This window comes from Lipomyces oligophaga, assembly GCF_038497815.1.
Source record: "Lipomyces oligophaga strain CBS 7107 unplaced genomic scaffold V1516scaffold_1, whole genome shotgun sequence".
NCBI lineage: Eukaryota > Fungi > Ascomycota > Lipomycetes > Lipomycetales > Lipomycetaceae > Lipomyces > [Lipomyces] oligophaga.
In genome coordinates, this window is record NW_027117785.1 from 2,172,853 (window position 1) to 2,187,707 (window position 14,855).

At 45.3% G+C, this 14,855-nt stretch overlaps 6 protein-coding genes across 6 annotated transcripts; 3 read left to right on the forward strand and 3 right to left on the reverse strand.

The window, feature by feature from the left end:
* Nucleotides 1-508: 508 nt before the first annotated feature.
* Nucleotides 509-4,798, forward strand: V1516DRAFT_669519 (uncharacterized protein). Its single transcript, XM_066921194.1, has 4 exons — nucleotides 509-668; nucleotides 723-855; nucleotides 915-1,403; nucleotides 1,457-4,798. Exons 1-4 carry the CDS (start codon nucleotides 618-620, stop codon nucleotides 4,726-4,728), a joined length of 3,945 nt encoding a protein of 1,314 aa, XP_066780322.1. The 5' UTR covers nucleotides 509-617; the 3' UTR covers nucleotides 4,729-4,798.
* Nucleotides 4,799-5,571: 773 nt separating this feature from the next.
* On the forward strand, nucleotides 5,572-7,457 carry V1516DRAFT_689067 (uncharacterized protein). The gene is made up of 4 exons (XM_066923798.1): nucleotides 5,572-5,951; nucleotides 6,008-6,117; nucleotides 6,181-6,923; nucleotides 6,969-7,457. Exons 1-4 carry the CDS (start codon nucleotides 5,605-5,607, stop codon nucleotides 7,308-7,310), a joined length of 1,542 nt encoding a protein of 513 aa, XP_066780323.1. The 5' UTR covers nucleotides 5,572-5,604; the 3' UTR covers nucleotides 7,311-7,457.
* On the reverse strand, nucleotides 7,319-7,778 carry V1516DRAFT_669529 (uncharacterized protein). Its single transcript, XM_066921195.1, has 3 exons — nucleotides 7,740-7,778; nucleotides 7,635-7,694; nucleotides 7,319-7,575 (listed from the first exon to the last, which is right to left on the reverse strand). Exons 1-3 carry the CDS (start codon nucleotides 7,762-7,764, stop codon nucleotides 7,385-7,387), a joined length of 276 nt encoding a protein of 91 aa, XP_066780324.1. The 5' UTR covers nucleotides 7,765-7,778; the 3' UTR covers nucleotides 7,319-7,384.
* A 301-nt stretch (nucleotides 7,779-8,079) lies between these two features.
* V1516DRAFT_669530 (RGS domain-containing protein) lies at nucleotides 8,080-9,572 on the forward strand. The gene is made up of 2 exons (XM_066921196.1): nucleotides 8,080-8,451; nucleotides 8,507-9,572. The coding sequence occupies exons 1-2, from the start codon at nucleotides 8,318-8,320 to the stop codon at nucleotides 9,423-9,425; spliced, it is 1,053 nt and encodes a 350-aa protein (XP_066780325.1). The 5' UTR covers nucleotides 8,080-8,317; the 3' UTR covers nucleotides 9,426-9,572.
* A 661-nt stretch (nucleotides 9,573-10,233) lies between these two features.
* On the reverse strand, nucleotides 10,234-12,177 carry V1516DRAFT_669533 (ubiquitin 3 binding protein But2 C-terminal domain-containing protein). The gene is given in 2 exon segments (XM_066921197.1): nucleotides 10,234-11,601; nucleotides 11,614-12,177. 2 exon segments carry the CDS (start codon nucleotides 12,124-12,126, stop codon nucleotides 10,423-10,425), a joined length of 1,692 nt encoding a protein of 563 aa, XP_066780326.1. The 5' UTR covers nucleotides 12,127-12,177; the 3' UTR covers nucleotides 10,234-10,422.
* Nucleotides 12,178-12,890: 713 nt separating this feature from the next.
* V1516DRAFT_669536 (uncharacterized protein) lies at nucleotides 12,891-14,781 on the reverse strand. Its single transcript, XM_066921198.1, has one exon. It carries the CDS (start codon nucleotides 14,593-14,595, stop codon nucleotides 13,198-13,200), a length of 1,398 nt encoding a protein of 465 aa, XP_066780327.1. The 5' UTR covers nucleotides 14,596-14,781; the 3' UTR covers nucleotides 12,891-13,197.
* Nucleotides 14,782-14,855: the final 74 nt, after the last annotated feature.

Genomic DNA, 14,855 nt, shown 5'->3' on the forward strand with positions numbered 1-14,855 from the left:
CGAAGCGTTGCCAGAACATATCCTTTACTGATCTGTGCAGTGAATTGTCAAGAATGTCCGCGGTATAGCGACTTTAGATTTGCAGTCAAAGTATTGTATATATATCTTAGATCATGATCTCTCACTTTCGCGGCTTGTGTTATATTCTTGCAGATTCCAAACACTAGCTGATATGATTCAACCAGTATATCTTACGATATGATCTAAACTCTTCTAAAGGATACTCAATACTAACAGCCGATAATTCATAAATTTGAAAAACATATTTACATCCAAGAAAAAACTTATGCAAGAGCGAATTTTTACTATACTCAACTCAATTCCATACTTCCAGACTATATAGGACGCGCGCGAAAACAAGTTCTACACGCGTTCCACCGCGGTACAACCAAAACAAACAAGTTCGATTCACGTGATTCATATGGGTTTTGTGTTACTATGTCACAAAATTGGACATCCAAATGTAATAGAAAATCCCAAATCAGCTTCAGAATTCTTTTGAACGCGTAAACGAAATTGTCGTTAAAACCGATCATTTGGCGACGATTTCATTTCAACTTCGGAGTCTGGTACTCTGATTTGTTATAGCTCAGTTGGTGAAACTAAAGAGCTTTATTATGACTGCTCTCAAGCTTGTTGCTACTGAACTTCCCGAAGAAGAGACAGAGGTATCCATTAAGATTTTTGATATCAGCATCTCACTCAACTAACTTTATGCTTAGGACTTTGGATTCTGCGCGCTTGGTAAAGATGCTGTCGTACGAATTAATGATCCGGCGGTCGATCCACCGGGCGCTTCAAATTTACTCTCCATTGCCAACAAATCTGGATATTTTGCAGTAGCAGTGTCCAAAGGTATGTTGCTCTGTATTGCCATATGGGCCAGTTCTTGAAAAATTGCTAATTCGATGCAGGATTTTTTCTTGCAAAGTTGCAAGATATGCGGGATTGCTTTATGAACTCAAAACATGAATTCAAGCCTGAATTTGTCAATTCCGTACCCGAAGATCTCCAGTTTATTGCCTTTACCTCGGATGAGAAGCACCTCCTCGTTGTCAGCGTCAGTGGTATATTATCTTGGTATTCGACTGAGTCTCTTTTTCAAGCATCATCCGAGCCGGTGTGGCTTCAGAGGCTAAACCTGGAAATTACAGATTTGAAAGCAAATCCCCGATTTGGTTCCGTTGTCGCTGCCCTTACAGCTTCCAAGTCGATAATAGTTCTCGATGTAAATTCAAAGAACAAGGTTGAATTGGTTTCTGAAGATGCAACTTGTTTCGATTGGTCAGGGAATGGAGATTATTTAATCGTGGGATCTACTTCTGGTAGCCTGAACAAGTACAAGATTTCTGGAGCCAGATCCGACATCATTCCATTACCCGAAGAATGCGAGCTTACTCACGGTGAGATTCTACTTTTTATTCAATTGTTAATTTTATGTCGACTAATTTAAAAGTGTTATTTGTGCTGTGGATCTCTGATTCGTCATATTTGACGGTATACTCTAACACACCCAAGCCTGATGAACACGAATACGAACTTTACATCATATCGACATCTTCAACCGAAATAGCTTATAAAAAGATTGCTGAGTGTTGCCCGCCATTTGGTCTGACCTCCCGCACAGGCTGGTGGTACTCAGCTACCATTAGAAATTGGAGTGCTTCACTTTCTGAAATGATTGTATTAGCTTGTACAGCATCTATTGATCTTTCCCTGTTGACAACCGATCATACTTTCTATCTTCTTGAAGACACTCGACAAGCTGCTCTTCCTATGTTCAACGGAGGTGATACTTCTCCTGTTGGAATGGCCCTGGATTTGACATCAACTACATCGCTGTACAAGCCTACTCCTACTATTGATGAGTGTGATCCGCAGCCATTAGTATGGGTGCTTAATAATCAAGGCCAACTCAAAATTTGGAGTATTATGTGGGATGAAGGGATCAACGAAGGAGCTGCAGGAACAAAGCTGTTATTTGAGCAATATCTCACGCTAGTGAATGAAGCTGCAGATTCAAATTCCTCAAAACTCGCAATTGGTTCTGCACTAGACCGAGCAGCTGTTATGGATACCATTTCTATGCCTGTACCTACACCAGAAAATTCAAAGCCATCCAGCGGTGCTACTGCCGTTGAGAAGGAAGCAGCTCAAATTTCTAAGATCGACGTTGAAACGAAATCAGTAACTAATTCTGACAAGATCTTAGCAAAAGATGCCGAGCAGATTAAATTGGATGTGGAGCCAGTTGAGCACATACAAGAGGAGGCCCAAAGATCCGAGGAATCATCTGAAAAGGATATAGGTGCTATTGAAGTAACCGAAAGACCGCACGAACCACCTGTCGAGACGAGTGAATTTTCAGAAACTGCTGAAGGTTTGAAAGAAACCAAATTGGTTAATCATGCAGACAATAACAAAACAGATGACGAATTCGAATCCAAAATTAAATTAGCCAAACCATCGACTTTGTCTCCTTCTAAACTAGGCACTTCTGTCTTTGGGCAATCTCCATTTGGAACTTCGACCGGATTATCGTTTGGCAGTCGTTCTTCTGGATCTATGTTTAATAATTCTGGACCCTCCTTTGCTGAGCTAGCTGCGCAATCATCCAGCGTGAATACTTCAGCGTCCACTGCATCGTCTCCATTTTCATCTTCCACTATCTCATTTGGGCAAACATCATTTGGATCTCCAAAACCTCTTACTGACCCACAAGTTAGTTCCTCGCCTATAACTTCAATTGGAGGACAGTCCGCATTTGGCAAATACAGCTCTTCCCAGAGCCCGCTTGCTACTGCTAATGCTCAAACGGCTTCATCTTCCCAGCTTTTTGGGCAAAAGTCATCGGCTGTGTCGCCATTTGGCCAGTTTTCTAAGTTTGGAGATTCGAGTATTGGCAAGTCATTCTCAAATGCTGCAGATAGTCCCCCCTCTACATTTGCCAATTTGTTGAACTCTGAAAAGACAGACTCAACCCAACAATCATCACAACTATTACCTTCGGCTGGACCTTCACCATCTGGTATAAGCTCCAAAGGTAGTATAACTTTGTCGGCGCCTGGATCGTTGAAACAACAACAGCAAAAGAAGAGATTGGAGGCAGCCTTGTCGCCGGCAGCACTTGCCTTAAGTAATCGATTTTCACCCCGTCCCATTAGCAATGTTGAAGATGACGAAGAAGAAGATCAAGACGATGAAAACGGAGACGACGATGATGATGATGATGAAGATGAAGTGGAGGAGGGAGAATTTGACGAAGGAGAAAATGAAGAGGAAATTGAAAATGAATTAGAATATGATGACGAGGAATACGAAGATGACGATGACGAAATCGCTGAAGATGAGGCAGAATCTGAGATTCTAGATGATGACAGCCAGAACGTTAATTCGGACGACGCGCAGCAAGCTAGCGAGAAAGGGAGCCAAGAACTGAGTAATTCTTCAGACTATGAGGAAGGCAAGAGTTCTGAGGAGGAAGATGATAATGAAAGTAAATATCAGGATCAATTGCCAGATTCGACCAAATCAGGATCTGGTTTGTTCGGATCTATAACGAATGTCAATGGTTCTCCATTTGGCAATTCAGTTTCTAAAACAAATTCTTCAAAATCCATTTCAGAATCTAAGACCGAAATTTTGAAGCCAGGACTATTTGGACCGGCCGCGACAAAAACTTCATTTTCCAAATTTACAAGCCAACCTAGCTTGTTTTCTAGCTTGAGCTTAAACCAGCCTAACGGCCATGATTCCACACCTACAGAGAAAAATACTGCTGAACCTTTATCCGATACTTCTGCTGCTACTAAGTCAGATCAGATGAAAGTGAATTTATTCTCTACAAGTCAGTCTGTGCAAGGACAGACACAAACTAAAAGTTTTCTTTTTTCCAAACCAGCGGATCTAAATTCAGGATTAGAATTAGGACAACGAATTCCAGCAATAGAACAAACAACAGTTCTTGCAAAGCCATCCGAATCAAAAAGAAGCGAAGTCTCAGCCGAACCAGCTGTTACGGGTGGAATGGAACAATCAAAATTAGGACTCTTCGGTACAAGCAAGGTTTCGAGAGTACCACCTTTTGGTAGTGCGTTAGGAACGGGAACAAAAGTAGTTGAACTCTCGGACATTGCTAGTCAGCCGGCTGCATTTTCAATTTCTGAGAAGAAATCTCCATTTGCATTGAAGGATATTTCGGAGACGATTAATGAGCTATCCGAAATAAATATTGAGAAGCAGGACCAAGCCAAATCAACTCAGCACGCTTTGCCAGGAACGGTACAGAAAGTGGCTTCTCCGAAGGCAATCGAATCCCCTACGATAAGCCTTCTATCCGAGCAGATTGAAAAATTGTCTTCTCCAGCCCCCAAAGTTCCGGATTATATAATATTGTCTGCTACGTCATTACCGGCAAAATCTAAAGAGCCTGGAATCGCCCGTGTATTTGAAGATATACACAACATGACAAGTTATGAACTAGATGTTGTGGAACAGAATTTAAAGTATATGAAGGAGTATATCAAAATTCATTCGTCCGTTCCCTCTTCTCAGAAAGTGGCTGGAGAAGATATGCGGTATATGGATAATTGGAGGATGTCCGAGGCAAAAGATGCAGGCGAGTTTGTTGATCAAATTTTGAAGAAACTGCAGAAAGCGAATTTTCAGTTTGCACAAGAATCTGTTATGTTGAATCAAGTGGATGGCAATTTAATCCAACGTGAGTGATCTCAGATTGAATGATGAATCAAGGTGAATCAAGACTAACTTTTTAGTTGACCGTAAACTAACGAGTGCGGAAAGCCTTATTCGACGAAAAACCGACCCAAAGTATTTATCTAGTTTAAAAGCACGACCTTTACCAGCAGATGCAGCTACATTACAGAAAGACCTTCGACGGCGGCATCGAGACGTGCACCAGGAATTAGAGCAATTGTCAAGGATCAACACGGAGCTGAAATCTGTGCTGAGTACATATATGACAGCGAGTGGGCAGGGAGAAGGAGTGCGCCAACCCAATCTCGAGTCATTGAGAAAGGCTATTTTGAAGATTACGCGAGTCGCGTATCATCGTGCAGAAGAAGTACGAGATTTACAACGAGAATATAGTGAAATCGGGACCGAACAACCGGTGATTCCCTTCAATTCAGACAAAAACGGTTCTACGATCAGTCTCGGGAGTGGTTTGAGAACGCCCTCGAGAAGTGCAGTACGATCACCGTTCCGATTGAGTACATTGCTCTTTGAATCGACTCCCTCGCCTACAAGAACCTACTCGGACCAATTGTCGTGGTCAGGGTCACCCGAAGCACCTAGTAGGCTGAAAGTTGACGCGGATTCAGTGGACGAAATAATCGAGCGAAAGAAGATAAAGCGACGCATTCGGGCATTATTGATCAAACGGGACCCTGAAACATTATTTTGTTAAATCTTTTGGAAGACGAAGAATATATGTTATATATAGTAGATTGTCATTGATTACGTAATTGGGATAGGACGACTTACCCTGAAAACGAAGATCTGGGATATCTAGATTGGATGTAGTCCATGAGAAGTTGAAGAATACGGTGACGTAGAAATCGAAGTGAAACAAGATCGATAATTATGGATCAGCAGATGGAGACTGATGGGTCAAGCTCGTTAGTCACTTTGTACTCGAGCGTGGACAGTAGCAGCGACGACCCAGCTACAATCTGCGAGGAGATCAGGACAAAGGTCGTCGAGTACTTGCACAATAATGGACGAAAGGGACGTGTTGATGCACATACTGGCCTGATCCGGCGACGCAACACGAGTAAGCTGAGGAAAAAGAATGAGAGCGATGGTGCTGGTGAAGGCGATGGCGAAAACGAAGAGGAAGACGAGGTTTGGTTGATTGACGAGTCAGATGCGCAACAAGTTGTCGAACATATGGATCCTAAGATTGCTACTGGTCCTTGGATTCTTGCACTGTGAGCTTTCAATTGAATTTTGCTTTGTATTTATTGTTTATGCTGACGAAAAACAGAATTACGATATATGGAAAGGGCGAAAAGAGTGCGGAGTTTCTTGAGAAATCTGGACAACTGTTCAAATCCTCGTACTCTGATCTACAAGTTAAACTAGTTGGTCCCGAATGTTAGCATTTCCTTTACTCAATGAGTAGCAGAATTATTAAGTGTTTGATTACTAATTATCTAGTCCGGGCGTTGATTAATTTGGTTGCTACATTGTCGAATAGTCCTGGGGAATCTGTTGATTCGCTGTCGATTTTATTTGATGCCGCGATGAATTTTAAGGCAGAAAACAAGTCATTAATCAGAGCACATACAGTATATTTGCATCAATGCTTAAATAATAAGCAATTCAGACGTGCCTATGAGCTAGTTTCGCGATGTGCATGGATGACTGACTTCAACAGTTTATATGGACTCCGGTATCAGGATCATCTGCTATACCATTATTATGCGGGAGTTGTTTGTCTTGGATTGGAGAAGTTTCAGGAGGCATTCGATTTTTTTCAGACTGTTTACTGTACACCTGCACTGGGAAATGTCGTGTCGGCAGTTCAGATCGAAGCGTATAAGAAGATGGTTCTATTATCACTGATCAATACAGGCAATGTGCTTGGCCGACTGCCGATGCTGGCAAAAGAAAGTACCTCGATGATCTGTCGTTCACTTGCTAGACCATACGAATTTTTCGCGCTGGCGTTTCGGAATGAGAAGCATGATGTATTGAAACATGTATGGAATAATGTTGTAGGATATTTCACCCTTGACGAGAACCTCGGACTGGCAGAACAGGCAGTGGTTGCGTACCGTAAAAAGGGAGTGAGAAAACTGCAGAAAGTGTTTGCTACAGTCTCGATCGAGTACATCAAAGAAAGAGATTTTCTGGATCTGAATATTGGGCCAGACACTTGGGGGCTCATATATGAAATGGTACGGATTTGGTTCTGTTTTGTTCGCTAGTTGCTAATAGGGTAGATTTACAAAGAAGATATATATGCGACTTTGACAAGGAAGAACACTGAAGATAGGATGATATTGTCGTTTACGCAGAAAGCGCTGGGAGCGAGTGATTTGGCTTTTCTTCGCGAGAGTCTGACAAGAATTCAAGGGATCAATGAGCAACTCGTCAGATCTGATCGGCGAATTGGAATGTCTCGGGAGTTTTTAATGGGTAAATCTGCAGCCAACAATACGCATAGTTCTGTAGGTGGCAAGTTAATGAATGAAAGCGCATACTTAGAAGGTTTGTCCGGTGTGGGGGCTTCTAGTTGGGATACTGTGATGGAAGACGAGAGCTTTAGAGAGGAGAGTCCATGAAGGGAGAATGAGCTGAAAATCGGATAGATTGCATTGAGAGGAGATCTATATACCAGTATGTACAAGAATAGCAATTAACTTGGATTGGATTTATATCCTGGTAACCCCAAATTCTGCCATTCGTCTCGAACCATTAATCCTTTGTCCATTCTGCAATTCAAGTAATCTTGCGCAAGGAGCCTGCATTCGTTTGGAACTCGCTCTTTATGAACGGAGTGCTGTTTTAGACATTTCATATATGCCGTCATTGTCGACGTACATTCCCCTATTGACTTAGTTCCTGCTCTTGTATTCGTAAATATATATGTTATTCATGCCATGTACCATAGTGATCTAATGGAAATGATCCCCGCTCGGGAGGTGAGGGCGTGTATATCTTTCCACCTGGAATTGTCAGCCATCATCGAAGTGAAATGGATTTAATCTTACTTCCTCCAGGTCCGCCAAAACTCATGGTTTATTATAGTTATTAGGATAGAAATTAAATTTACGAATACTTTTACTGCTTATGAATAGCAAGATTTTCGATGCAGATAATATCACGTGACATTATGCTATTTCTATGAAGAGAACGATGTATACGACTGTATTTCAAAAGAGGAACCTAACAAATTATTATAAGAAATAAGTAGTACTGATACAATAGCGATGAAAGAAGTATCGTAATATAAGAATTTTTACCTGTTACTTTGACGAGAAATCTGATGGGTTGATGGTCACATGACCTGATTTGTTTACATTTACCCGTTCTGAATATTCTGTGATCGTGGAAAATTACTGATAACATTAATTTTCAATATATGAAATAACTTATGTTCGTATAATATGCGCAGTGGATAGGTTATGATATATTACATATTATGAATTTCTGACACTGCTATCTATAATCTGTGATAATAAGGATCGGAGGTATATCCAGAATATAACTCACAGATTAAGCGATAAAGATATATTGATATATCCATATATCGAGTGATATTTTTCGGTTTCTATTTATTGCATACATAATGTCCACAACAAGATATCGACTACCAACACTGGAAGAAGTCCTAAATAGGACCACACTGCCTCCAGTGGACTTATACGGGTTCTATGTATTCATGCGAGACCAGCAGCGAGCAGCAGATTATCTTGATTTCTGGTATGAACATGCGCACGATGATGAGATGATAATGTATACTAATCGAATCTGGTAGGCTGGATGTTACACAGCACATGTCGCTATGTAGATTATATGTTAGTCAGCTGCAGCGATCGATGAACAGTTCTGGTGCCGACAAGAAAGGCGAGAAAGGGAAACGCGTGCATGAGTCACTGAAAATTCAGAAACAAGCCGAGCTCGCGAATGGACCTGAAGGTGAAAGCAAACGGATATCGATGATTTTACGAGCAGATAGCGTAAATAGTGTCACGCCTGAAGTGGCCGCGAAAAGACAGGACGCGCTGTATAATTTGGAGGGACAGGCGACGGCGATAGCGACTCCTCAGTTCGCGCGAACTGACGCGGAGAAAATAGAGGCAACAGTGGTTACGCGTAAGCACGTTTGGGATTCTACGCAGCGGATTCTGGCCACTTATTTAGTTGCGGGAGGGATGTGCGAGCTGCCTTTACCGGGCACTATTACAAGGGCGATGACAAACGCGATCGAGGAAGAAGGGAGGGACGACCCAGAGGTGTTTGACGAGGCGAAAGAGTATGTTTTCCAGGCGATGGAGCGGGAGGCCTACCCAGCCTTTCTTGCGTACAAGGCCTTAGGTAATCTCGTGCCGGCGGGGGCCTTAACACGATTGTTTATCGGTCTGTTGGCACTGTTTGGCGCGTTCTGGACAGCTTTTGCTCTGATTTTTCTCGACCGAGCCAAACACGAGCGACTATGGTTGATTCTACCGTTCTCGGTTGGCGTGTATGGATGCATGGCGTTTCAGTACTATTTGGATCCGATTGCAGTGCTGCTTGGATATAGCGAGCTGACCTACGGGCGGTACCATCGGATTCGCGAGCCGTATGTGAGAAGTTTACTTGGCCGACGTGCGGTCTGGGTGTTTACAGTGACAGTGCTTGTGATTGTTTGTTTATGTGTATTGTTTTGCCTTGTTCCAGGTCGGCGGCTGTAGTTTGGAGGTAGTAATTAGATTTGTTCTACTTGGATATAAGAGGTGGGTGTATGGAAGTGGAAGTGGAAGTAGAGTTGGGTGGCCGTAATTGGATTTCATTGTTGCTTCTTGTTCCTGAAACTCACTGATCTTTGCACCGCTCACGACTCACAGCGCTACTGGTGACGTCGTCTATTAATAACGGCCGACTGAGACTATTCTCCTCATAAACGTGTCCAAGAACCGTTGCATGTGCACTGTTCTGTGACGGTCATTGTGAGCACTCGGTCTGGTCACTGGTCGGCTCGCTATCTGCGATCGAGTAGCACATGTCACATGGTATCCATGCTGGCTCGGTAAACCTCGAATAGTGGGCCACTACAAAATTGTCCGGTTATGACTACGATTAATTTTTCAGATTCTGCAGACTCCATCTGAATAGTAATTGCTAGGATTTGACTGTGTAGCCAACTAGATTATTCAACAGCTCACAATATGTGACAGACCAATCAAAACAAATTTTCTGCTCGCTCTTCCTCCACCGCTCAACATATCAAACCAGCCATGTTGTGCCGGCCCACACACGCCCCCCCTTTCTCTAAACTCAATTAGATTTCCTATTTTGGAAGGTCGTAAACAATCTAGAAAACCTCGGCCGGTCGATTATCCGGTTACTGATCAACTCTGCATAAATCGACTGACGAGAATGCGTAAACAAAATATAGTGGACGGTACGAGTGCATGCTCATGAGCATGCATGCGTATCTGATATATATTATTCAACCAAACGGCAGATATGAAAAATAGAGTGGCAGCCATTATAGCGCATTGCATAATTCAAATCTATTTTTAATCCTACTTCTCTTATTTACAAATAACCGTAAATCATTAATTAACCTGATATCATCAATACCCTCTCAAATAAAAAAAGTAAAATGCATATTATAATTTTCTTCCTACACCTATATCCACCTCAGCTCTCTCCAAACCCAATACGCCATCTCCTTTGGTTAGTGATTTACTCGCAGGGAGTGATCACAGTGCCAACTGGTGGAGGATTGTAGTCGATGAAGTAGTTGATCGTGCAGTCGCCCGTGCACTTGAGCAAGTAAGCCTGGTATGAGCCGGCAGCGCACGACGAAGAAGTGATGTACGAGTCCGATCCACGAGTAAGCGTGACGGAGCCAACAAGCTCGTCAGTGGCGGGGTGGCTGTTCCAGGTGTCGCTCTCAGTCACCTGGGAGCTGAGCGAGTAGACTTCGATGGTGGTATCGCCCTCAAGAACGAAGGGGAAGGTGATGATGTCGTCAGGGAACATGAACTTCATCTGGCAAGAACCAGTGTAGTCGCTGGAAATGTCAAACTCAAGCAAGACATCCTGCTCAGCACTGCTGCTCTTGGTGATGTTAGCCCAGTAGCCAGTTCCGAGAGCAGTGTCAGGGGTCTCCGAGTTGATCGGAACAATCAAGTTAGGGTAGATCGTAGCCGAAGGAACGCAGACGGAAGAAGATGAGGAAGTCGAGGTAACGACGGTCGAGCTGGCAGAGGTCGACGTGGTAGGAGTGACAGTGACGGTCGGGGCGGAGGAAACCTCGACAACAGTGGCACTAGAAACCTCAACGAGAGTAGTAGGAACAACCTCAGTAGAAACAAGGGTAGAAACTTCAACGAGAGTAGTAGGAACAACCTCGGTAGATACCTTGTAGACAGTGGTAGGAACATAGTCGGTAGACACAGCAGTGGAGACCTCAACAGCAGTGGTGGGGACAACCTCGGTAGAAACTTCAGTCGAGTAGACAGTCTTGTAGACAGTTGCAGTGGCAGTGGCAGTGAGATACTCAGTAGAGTAGACAGTAGCCAAAGCAGTGGCAGTCTCGAGAAGAGTCTTTCCTGAGACAACAGTCTGTACAGCAGTGACAGTGTCAGTGACTACAGCAGTAGCTGTGACAGTAGCATACTCGGTAGCAGTCTCGGTCTTGACAGAGACAACGGTCGAGTAGACAATGCTAGGAGAGACGATGGTCGAGCCAACAGCAGTGACAGTAACCTCGCCGGTAGAATAGACGGTGGAATACTCAGTAGCAGTGGAGTACTCGGTAGCATAGACAGTGCCAAACGAGGCCGAGCCAACAGTGACGGTCTCGGTCGCCGAGGCAGTCTCGGTGGCAGTCTCAGTAGCAGTCTCAGTAGCAGTCTCAGTAGCAGTCTCGGTGACGGTGGAAGCAGAGCAAGAGGACGAAGCAACGCAGTACTCGGAACCGATCTCGAGCTCGACAGGAGTACAAGCCGATTCAGAGATGGACTGAACGTAGATGTTCTGCTGAGAGCCAATGCCGGTGTCGCAGGCATAGAAAGTCGAGTTGCCGTAGTAGGTGAGCTTTCCACTCTCGGAGCAGAATCCATACGGGCTGGCAGTGTCCTGCAGAGCAGCGGTACACTCGAACTGATGATAAGGAGTCACATAGCAAGGACGTCCGTAGATATCAGACAAGGTACCGTTTCCAAGACTCTCGAGGGTGAGGCAAGTGGTGCCGTTTCCGGTGCGAATCTGGCCGTCGTAGATCTGGCCAAGGAAACCCGAGGTGACGATCTGACCGTCAGTGATCTGGGACAACGAGGTGCCCGAGATCTCGACAGAGAAGGCACCCGAGAAGCACGAGTCGGCGACGACTGCGGCGGCAGCAGCCAAGGGAGCAAGAAGAAGCGAAGAGCGAGAAACCATTTTATGACTAAAGTTCTCAGAGATGCTTTGAAATCTGCGCAACTGTGTGTATCAAACCGAGAGCCAGGAGACGGGGGGATCAACCGGGCTTTATATATAAAAAAACCTCACGACGTCGACCGGCGTCAGCCAACGAACGGGAGGGGCACCAGCGGTTGCCTGGCATGATAGTTAGTTTTTTGCTTGTTCGTATTTAGCGTCGTAGTCGTCCTCCTCCTCCTCCTCATCGGTGATGGTTTTGTCATTGCGGAGGTGGTCCCGGTCTGGCTGTTTTTTTTTCTTTTCCAGCATGTGTTGCTTTTGCTGCTGCACTGGTCGTTTGCTAGTGTAGACCGCCCGATAGATCAGCTGGTAACCACAGCAACGTCAACAGTGACCACCCCCGGGACGTCTACGTCGATTACGACGGCAGCATACACCGTCTGCGTTTGCGGACCAGCCAGCCAACAACGAGCTAGACGCTCGGTGTGTTTTGATATCAACAGTAGAGTTTGTGATCCAGACCCAACCATAGGTTATCGAGTCGTCATCGACTCCTGTCAACCAGACCTGGACTGGCCTCTCTCGAAGTTTCGGAAAGCCCCCGCTCAGACCGAGAAAATTCCCTCAGAATCAGTCTATTCGGGAAAGATCAAAAATAGACTGCACGGCGTCTATTCAGAAATACGAAAAACAGACGGAGTTCGCGGCGCTCGCTAATTCAGCACTGCTCACAATTACGTAAAAATAGAACCCAACGGTGGTTGATTGGTTTGCCCGTTCGGGGCCGGCCTGTGCTAATATGTTTGCCTAATACGGAAATCTGGTTACATAATCGATTACGCGCGTGTTTCACTATATACCTAAAAATATATATACATAGAGATATCGGGCCACATGTCGGTTATGATTCGGCCCAAACAGATTCGAGATTACCTTGTGGCTCTGTTGTTGAGAATAGATATATACACATGTGAAAGTTGACGATATGGTCATGCGGAGAGGATGGTGAAGATGATTTTGATGCTGTCGTCTGCGCGCGCATTTGCACGCGTCTGCACTTGTGCACTTGTGCACTCGACTTGTCGACGTCTATGCACTCGAAATCACGCCGTCTCGTAGAATCGCCGGATACCGCTTGCCCCGGATACCAAAGATCTGCTGGTTGACCTGGTACGGCTCGTTCGGGAGCAGGTCGTTGACCTCCCACTTTATGCTGCCAAACGCGTGCGGGCCCGGAGTAAGCAAGACGTCCAGCTCCTCGCCAAACTTGTCGTTCACCCACGCCCAGTCGCGCGCGTTGTCGGCCTCATGGAACCCCGTAACAAAGATCCCGCACTTCGTTTCCAGCAGACTCGGCATGCTCTTCTCCCACTGTTCCATTGCTTCCGGCGCTCCCAGCCCCGGATGGAACAGCAAGAAAACGTCGTAGTAGGGATCATACGGAGTGAACTCCTGTGCTTCATGCATCACATGGAAGTAATCTGTGTGGTAGACCACCGCGAAGTTTGGGTTGATCCGGTGCGTCACTGCCGTCGAGCTGTAGACGTACTGCTTCTTTTCCAAGTCATACATTGCCTCCGGACCGATGAAATGGATCTGCATGTTTGGCTTGTCGAACAGATATAGCAGCTGTGCCCAGATCTCGTACGGCAGCTGCGACTCAGATCGCGCACCGAGAATGAACACCCTCACCGGTTGCGGATTGGGTGTCGCCTCGCCGACATCTCGGCTGTTGCTTGCATTGCCCTGACGTCGCTCGCGCGGGAACAGCGTATATCTAAGCGCTGCCAGCGACTTTAATCCCTCCAACGTCAACCGTCCAGACTGTCGTGTATATCCAGACCCTTCGTGCAAAACACTGCCAATCGTGACCGGATACGTCAGCACCTTGCTCGCGTGGGCCATTTCAAACTCTGTATCCATCGAGTTGAAATTGCGCGTATAAAGAAATGAGTCCCAGTCGGCGAAGTTCACCGCAACGTCCATGTCCTGTTCGGGCGGCATCTCAAACTCCGGAAACTCGCGTCCGGAACGGATGTCGTGTTCAAATACGTTCGCCAGTACAAGTTTGTCACACACTTCATCGTGGTGGTGCTTATCGGACTTCCAAGCCTCTTCGTCGTGGTGTGTCGGGATCCCGCAGTTGGGACAGGTGAAGTTGATGTTTTGGCCCGTAACTGGACATTTCGCAAGCGCCTTAATGGTCGCCGCCCGATTGCGCAGTACTAGCGAAGGCGACGCGTCCCAAGGATGAAACCGATTCTCAAACGTAGGACTATTACCGTCTTTGTCATCCGCGAATCCCAGAATCATCCGTAGTCCCTTCATGACAAACGCCCGACGCTGGTTGACCTGGAACGAAACCATTTTATTGCTATTCCGGCCGACTACCAGCGTCTGCATCGGACTTGATCGTGCTATCTGGACTCTACCAGACAACTCTACCAGAAGCCGCCCGCCGGTGCTCGATATTTTATGCATCGCCATCTTCAAATTATGGTACCGTCCTCTTCTCGTCTTCCTCGTCCAAATGTCCGCTATCCGCGCACTGTGTTTGTAAATTTAGCGGAGCTGACCGCGTAAATCAACTCAAGACTATCTGGTCTTTCGTTCGATCCGCAATTTACCTTGCTTGCGACAGTTTTTTTGGTGTCGTTGACTAAATTTTACTAGGGTCCTTTTTTTTCTGGTCCGGAAAAACATCGTCTCGGGACACACCACAACACTGTAAATACGGCTTTGGTACC

Coding starts and splice junctions, on each gene's coding strand:
- V1516DRAFT_669519 (XM_066921194.1), top strand. CDS start 618: ATGACTGCTCTCAAGCTTGTTGCTACTGAACTTCCCGAAGAAGAGACA. Junction 669..722: donor TTCCCGAAGAAGAGACAGAG/GTATCCATTAAG, acceptor CTTTATGCTTAG/GACTTTGGATTCTGCGCGCT. Junction 856..914: donor TGCAGTAGCAGTGTCCAAAG/GTATGTTGCTCT, acceptor AATTCGATGCAG/GATTTTTTCTTGCAAAGTTG.
- V1516DRAFT_669536 (XM_066921198.1), bottom strand. CDS start 14,595: ATGGCGATGCATAAAATATCGAGCACCGGCGGGCGGCTTCTGGTAGAG.
- V1516DRAFT_669530 (XM_066921196.1), top strand. CDS start 8,318: ATGTCCACAACAAGATATCGACTACCAACACTGGAAGAAGTCCTAAAT. Junction 8,452..8,506: donor GCAGATTATCTTGATTTCTG/GTATGAACATGC, acceptor CGAATCTGGTAG/GCTGGATGTTACACAGCACA.
- V1516DRAFT_669529 (XM_066921195.1), bottom strand. CDS start 7,764: ATGAGTTTTGGCGGACCTGGAGGAA. Junction 7,695..7,739: donor TTTTGGCGGACCTGGAGGAA/GTAAGATTAAAT, acceptor TGACAATTCCAG/GTGGAAAGATATACACGCCC. Junction 7,576..7,634: donor ATTTCCATTAGATCACTATG/GTACATGGCATG, acceptor CTAAGTCAATAG/GGGAATGTACGTCGACAATG.
- V1516DRAFT_689067 (XM_066923798.1), top strand. CDS start 5,605: ATGGATCAGCAGATGGAGACTGATGGGTCAAGCTCGTTAGTCACTTTG. Junction 5,952..6,007: donor GGTCCTTGGATTCTTGCACT/GTGAGCTTTCAA, acceptor GACGAAAAACAG/AATTACGATATATGGAAAGG. Junction 6,118..6,180: donor TAAACTAGTTGGTCCCGAAT/GTTAGCATTTCC, acceptor CTAATTATCTAG/TCCGGGCGTTGATTAATTTG.
- V1516DRAFT_669533 (XM_066921197.1), bottom strand. CDS start 12,126: ATGGTTTCTCGCTCTTCGCTTCTTCTTGCTCCCTTGGCTGCTGCCGCC.